Source organism: Morone saxatilis, unplaced genomic scaffold (genome assembly GCF_004916995.1).
Source record: "Morone saxatilis isolate NCDOM2014 unplaced genomic scaffold, NCSU_SB_2.0 Contig4, whole genome shotgun sequence".
In the NCBI taxonomy this organism is placed as follows: domain Eukaryota; kingdom Metazoa; phylum Chordata; class Actinopteri; family Moronidae; genus Morone; species Morone saxatilis.
This window is the reverse complement of record NW_023339984.1, coordinates 18,508,780-18,515,759: the sequence shown is the minus strand read 5'-3', so window position 1 is coordinate 18,515,759 and position 6,980 is coordinate 18,508,780. Positions and strand designations below refer to the sequence as shown.

At 42.8% G+C, this 6,980-nt stretch overlaps 1 protein-coding gene across 1 annotated transcript; it reads right to left on the bottom strand.

The window, feature by feature from the left end:
• Positions 1–63: 63 nt before the first annotated feature.
• Positions 64–3,572, bottom strand: LOC118337991 (cysteinyl leukotriene receptor 2-like; the record flags this gene model as incomplete). Its single annotated transcript, XM_035675151.1, is given in 3 exon segments — positions 64–1,910; positions 3,140–3,307; positions 3,405–3,572. Coding segments are annotated over 3 exon segments (859 nt in total), but the record flags the coding sequence as incomplete, so codon positions are not given.
• Between the last annotated feature and the right edge of the window lie 3,408 nt (positions 3,573–6,980).

Genomic DNA, 6,980 nt, shown 5'->3' with positions numbered 1-6,980 from the left:
CAATAGGGCAACATTACACATATAATAGAACCATTGATGTGTTTGTAATAGTTTTTGGATCAATGGAGCTCTATGGCACTGTGCTACACACACAGTACTTGTTCGTAGACACATTCATTGTTGGTTTGAGTCTGAAAATGAAGAAAAATAAAGAAAATCACCAACAGCGTACTTTCAGTCAGTTGTACCTGAAAGGTTGCAAGTGCAAAACCTGCAGAGGGCGATGTTACTCAACAGGAAAGGAAGACAAACTGCAGACATTTGTCCAACTTTGAGACGACGTACTGACCAACAAGCCTGGACCCTCCTCAACAAGCCTGTACCCTTTTCAACAAGCCTGTACCATCCTCAACAAGCCTGGACCCTCCTCAACAAGCCTGTACCCTCCTCAACAAGCCTGTACCCTTTTCAACAAGCCTCCTCAACAAGCCTGGACCATCCTCAATAAGCCTGGACCCCCCTCAACAAGCCTGGACCCTCCTCAACAAGCCTTTACCCTCCTCAACAAGCCTCCTCAACAAGCCTGGACCATCCTCAACAAGCCTGGACCCTTTTCAACAAGCCTCCTCAACCAGCCTGGACCCTCCTCAACAAGCCTGGACCCTCTTCAACAGCCTCCTCAACCAGCCTGGACCCTCTTTAACAAGCCTCCTCAACCAACCTGGACCCTCCTCAACAAGCCTGGACTCTCCTCAACCAACCTGGACCCTCTTCAACAAGCCTGGACTCTCCTCAACCAACCTGGACCCTCCTCAACAAGCCTGGACTCTCCTCAACAAGGAGGACCCTCCACAATGACACTGACATCAGAAAAACATTGCAACCCCCCATGAAGCTTTGTGGGGTTCCCGACTATGCATGGGATGATATGAAAATCTCATGTAACAATTTTCTTGGCCAAAATAATTGCGATACACAATGTTATCACAACAATCAAGAAAATATACTTCATCCTTTTAAAAATAACATGCAGGAATGACTTTACCTACCTATCACAGACAGATCTATTCTTTACTATTTCCACACAGAGATAAGAGGCAAGTCGAGCTTTCAGCCATGCTGACAGTTTGGCTCTCCCTTGTCCCCTTGTTTAAAAAAAAACAGGAAATCAATATAGGACTGTTTGCAGGTGAGCAACTTCTTCGAGTCTATCCCTAACCTGAACCCTCCTCAACAATGGCGGCTGTCTGCAAAGCTGCTTATGATTTCAGTCTCATTTCTTTTCTTCTATATGTGGCCTATCAGGAGAACGCTATAAATATTTTCTTCATTGAAATAAATAAAAGTGTTGCCAAACCAGTTAAAAGATCTTTGATGTGATGTCCTTCATCAATATGAAGCAGAAGACTTTTTTTAACCGACCCAGCTACAGAGCTGACTCTGTCTGTTAGGTCGTATTCCTTCTCCTCGCAAGAGCCAGTCCCGACCTGAACGACCCCCCCCTGCTGGACAACAGAGAGGAATGAGCGTCCCTCATGTTGTTTCTGAATGTCCTGGTGGAGTAGTAATACAGCACCGGGTTGACCACGCTGTTGGACGCCGCCAGACACAGCGTCACCACCACCGCCCGCTGCAGAGCCACCGTGATGCTGCAGTTCCAGCCGCCGCACACAGCGTGCAGGTGCAGGGAGCGAATGACGTGATAGGGCAGAAAGCAGAGCAGGAAGGTTGCCGTCACCATGGTAACCAGGTGCACAGAGCGCTGTCTGTTGCGTCGACGAGCGTTGGCGGACACACTGCTGCCGTGGAGGTCGGAGCGGGCCATTAGGCGTCGGACGAGTCGGCTGTAGCACACAATGATTGTGAGGAAAGGGAAGAGGAAGCCGAGAGCCAGAGCCACGTAGTTTAAGATCAGGACACGTCCCCAAGAGGAGGGGCTAGACGGCTCGAAGCAACGAGGAAATCCCCCCCTGAGAGAGAGAGAGAGCAGAAAAATAAGCAATTAAAATCTTAAATCTATGTTCAACTCAAAAGAAACATGTTGTGATTCCTTTGCTCACTCGTCACAGTGAACATCTTTTTAAATTTATTATTATTTTAACAGGCACTTTAACCTGTCACTCATAATTATGCATAACTTTAAGTCTTAATATATTGAAAGGGGTGCAAAAACATTTTTTTATAAAAATTCTCTGAAGCCAGCCTCTAGTGGCCGTTAAAGGAACTGCATGTTTTGGGCTCATTTGCAGCCATGGAGGTAAAAATCACAAAAAAAGAAGCTCTGTAGAGCCGCAAAGATGGCGAGATTTCTCTGTGGATTCACAACTTCCAGAGACACCATTTCTGTTTAAATTCTGTAAAGCGTTTGAAACAATAAAATGTGAATAAGGTGCTTTATAAATATTAATCCTGTGGGAATTATTAATCCCAAACAGCACCATCTTGTTTCTGTATGTACAGTAACTGTGAATACACACATGCAACCACTGTCTGATCCCAACCCGCCCCGCCTCCAGACATGAAGCAGATCAGCCTTTATCTCTCCTGAGGATTAAAATGTCAGTCAGTAAAATTAATTCTGATCTTGTGTTTGTTGTGTTTGTCAGTCATGTTTTGAGAAATGTTTCCACCAAGAGGAAGCTTTTGAACAGTTTCCAGTGTTTACAGAAACTCAGCAGTGATGTGCTCGATTACTCCGCTGGAGAGTCTTCTCCTGAATTTTCTCAGGACTGATTTAACGAGAACACTGCAGCTCCAAACCTTTGAGACTGATTTCCTTCCTTCCAGTCAGCCGTTGGTTCAGTTCATTTATACATTTCTATGGAAATTAACTCACAGCAGCTAACGTGATGGATTCTGTCTCAGCAGCAGGTCGTTTTTATAGAAATGAAGAGGAAGGCTGCCCGGGAGGAAAGAAACCAAACAACTGACGGATGATTAAAAGGAACGCCGCAGTCCTTCAGCTGCTGTATCAGGATAAAAAGCCGAAGACTAAAATGTAAACTAACGGGTTAAATAATTTAATCCATATATCCATATAATGTAGGAAGTGTGAAGATAAAAAATAAATAATAAAAATAAAAAGGTTTTTAAGGAGAGAAGCTTTAAAATTAAGTTATTTAAAAAGGTAGATTTATAAAAGGAGATTACGTTAACTATAGCTATATTTTAAGTTAACTCTAAACTCGCTCAGACTCACCTGATTATCACCCCATTGGACAGGAAGGGGGCGGAGGACACGCCCACAAACAACCAAACTCCCAGACACAGCAATAATGTCCGAGTGGGCGTGGCCAGAGAGCGGTGACGAAGGGGCCGGGCCACGGCGAGCCAACGGAGCACGCTCAGTAATGTAAGGAAGAGGATGCTGAGGGAGGAAGAGCGGCTCTTAATTAATTTTTTCTGTGAATCAGGACTGTGTGTGTGTGTGTGTGTGTGTGTGTGTGTGTGTGTGTGCGTGTTACCTTGTGTACAGGTTGACGTAAAAGCCGTAGACACACAGTCGGCACAGCCAATCAGGAAAGTCCCAGACACCACTCCTGAAGTAATAAGCCAGTCGCAGTGGGAGGGTGAGGGAGAAGCTGCCGTCTGATAGGGCGAGGTTCATCATCACCACGCAGGAGGCGGAGCTTCTGGAGGGGAAACAGGAAGAGAGAGTCAGAGGGGGTCAGTTTGTTTTAGTGCAGTTCCTCTAATGGCCACAAGATGCTGCTGTGGCACATAGAAAACAATCAGTCCCAAGAAAACTTTATAAATATACACAGTAGGCTGATATCTTTATATTTCACTAATTTATGTGAAGAAAACTAAATTAAATTATTATTATTAAAGTTAATATTATTATTTAAGAGCCATCAGTCTCCGGTAAACAGCCTTGTCCTGCATTAGAAGAGTGTAAACTACCAAAGAGCTGATAGAACAATGAGAAGAAAACACTGAATCTGTCAAATAATGTGAAACAATAAAGAAGCTTTTTAACTACAGATGATATTACTGGACATAAAGGAACTCTATCCGGAAAGATCCATATCTAAGTTTATGGAAGTCCAGATCTGAATATCATACAAATCATATCAGATCCATGTCTGTGTTATATCTTTATGTATTTATTACACTGATAATACACACAGACACAGAATTATGTTCATCCAGATCACTCACATTAGTGTCTGATGTGGATGGTTCTTTCCAGGACGGATTTCTATTCGTTGTTTACAGGTTTGAATATAAAGTTTACCTCCTGCTGCCCAAAGGTTAGAGGTGAAAGTGCTTTCAGAGGTTCTGATGTAAATGTTTACAGCGACTTAGCAGATAGATAATATCGGTGATAAAATGCTTTATTGGAAAATGCCCTTAAATGCAAATATTAACAAACACATAATTGGTTAACTCTCATCCAGGAAAGGAGACACACACTGCAGAGGACTGTCGGAGACACACACTGATGTCTTCACACGCTTTATGATCCAATATTTATTCAAATTCTAAATTATTACAGCAAACATCTGGACCCAGCTCGAGACATCCTCACCCTCTCTTTCATTTCATTGTTAATGTTTCACGCACACAGTGTCTGTGTCTTGTCCCAGTTTGGATCATGCATTTACATAGAATATAAGAAAGCTGGTCATTTCCCTGTGTGCCTGATTTGCATGAAGCGTGGTAGGCAAATGAACCGCACGGTCACAAAATAAGCAACAGCTAGAAGTTTCTAATGATAGTGTGTCAGCGAGGTCAGGTAGTTGTTGGAAAGGCAGAGTCGTCTAATACTGATCCAGAGTCCGAGCTGATGCTTACGTTTGATATTTAAATACACTTGATCCAAATACTGAAGGTTACGATTGAAAACAGCCACATTTACGGCTCTATGTTATTGATCTGACATTAATGAAAGTTAGGAATGGAATATAATATTCATAGGTATGTTTTCATTAGTGTTTAATCCTCTTCTAGTGGAGTCTGCCATGTTTCAACAGTAGCCCAGAATGGACAAACCAAACACTGAATCTAGACAGAGCCATAGTTCACACATTTCGAAGCCATCGTTGTTTCTCCCTCGCCTTTCGAACATGAGGGGAAAGTGAGCGAGTTGCAGTTTGAAACTACCCCGCCTCCACACAGGACCTTCATCAAAGACGAGATGCAGCAACCAGAGACTGTTCAGGGATTACTGAAATACTTACTACTACTAATAACTCAGAGAAACTCAGTTGCTTTGGCCACAGACAGAACAGCTAACGGTGGTGTTGTTAGTTTAGAAAATGACAAAAAAAAAGGTTCCTAAAGGAATAAGGTTGGAAACTGTGTTTAATGTCATTAAAGGGTTGATCCCCAGGTTGAGACCCATCTAGAGAGAATCACTCTGTGGTTTTATAAAGTGGACAACAGACACATTTACTATTGTTCTGTCATCAGGTTTCTCTCTTCTGTCACTTTGTCACAGGTTGACGGCAACGCTGACAAAACATGACAATCTGCTTCCTGAAGGGTTTCTACAGCGAGCTTTGATCAAAATGATTGGTCACATCCGTAAACTCCAATGCAAAAGCAGTGAGGTAGAGTGAAAGGTAAAGTATATTATGTATATATACCTGATACTGATCCTTACAATCGGCTCAGGACATTAGGAAACTACAAGCTGCTGTTCTGCATTCTGCTACAGTGGAAACTGAACTAAAACAAACAAAAAGAGCTGAAATAGATGTGACGTCCACTGATGATATAAAGCTGGAAAGAACGAAAGACAGGTTCTCCTTCAATCCACGGATGATTAACAGATACAGACACAATGGATCCATTTCCGCCATTACTTTAGTGAAGCAGAGTCCGACCTGAATGGAATGAGGCCTTCGTTAGTCTCACTGCTAACTCCTGGGTTTACTCGACTATCTCATCTCAAAAAGGTCTATTACTTTATTTTTTGGTGAAATGATGATGGTGTTCAGTAGATACTCAGTTTTGATTCTTCAGTTCACACTATATGGCCAGAAGTATGTGGATGCCCCTTCTCTATGTTTTTGGCAACAGCATCCTTCCAGCTGTGTGTCAACTGTTACTGAACGCCTGTTTTAACGTGTCACTGAAGCCAGTTTAACCCGTTCTCAGACACACAGTTAGTGTCTATGTGAGAAACACCCTATTAACATGTGGTTAACGATGTGACACAGTTTGTTTTAGGAAAACGTTACACAACGTTACATAAATGACTTTTTTTTGACTGGGGTGGAAGTGGAGGGAGGGTATGTGTCTCAGTCATCACAATTTATGCAAATCAAATACTATTTATGGAGCCCAGTATGCAGAAAAAATCAAATACCACAAGGAAAAGTTTTTTTCCCCAAACTTCTGGGATTAGCATGAAGTGACCTTTCCATAGAATCCATTTTTATTCAGATATCTAGAGGTCAGAGGTCAAGGGATCCCTTTGGAAATTAACCACGCCAGTTTTTCCATCACCAACATGTCTAACTTTGGAGCGTTATTTTACACACGAGCTTTAAAACGTTTTAAAAGTCCGCTACAGTCTTTGAAGGGGGAGTGGAAGACGGGAGGATAATGGGGGGGCCAATCCGGTTTCAGGGCTGACATTGAAGCTGGTTCGTCTCTATAAGATGAAGAGGAGCACGACAACTGATGAGAAAGGACTGCAGCTCCACAAAGAAATGGTTTTCAGTTTGATGAGGAAGAACATCGGCCTCTTTAATAAAAGTTAATCAAACTAACAACTAACAGCAGTCAAAGTTTAAAGATATATACACAAGTCCTGACATCAACCCCATCCAACACCTTTTGGGTTGAACTGGAACCAAAAGCCAGACCTGATCCCCCCCAACATCAGTGTTGGATCTCACTAATGCTAACACTAACCCTGCAGCTGGTTCAACATCTGCTGGAAAACACTCACAGGATACGTGTGCGTAACGTAGCGTCCCCAGAGTGAGGATACTGTTCAAGTCTAAGGTTGGGATGTTCTGGTTCTGATCATGCATAGAAGTCAGTGAAGAGACCTCACAAAGATAGAGACGTGTGTGTGTGTGTGT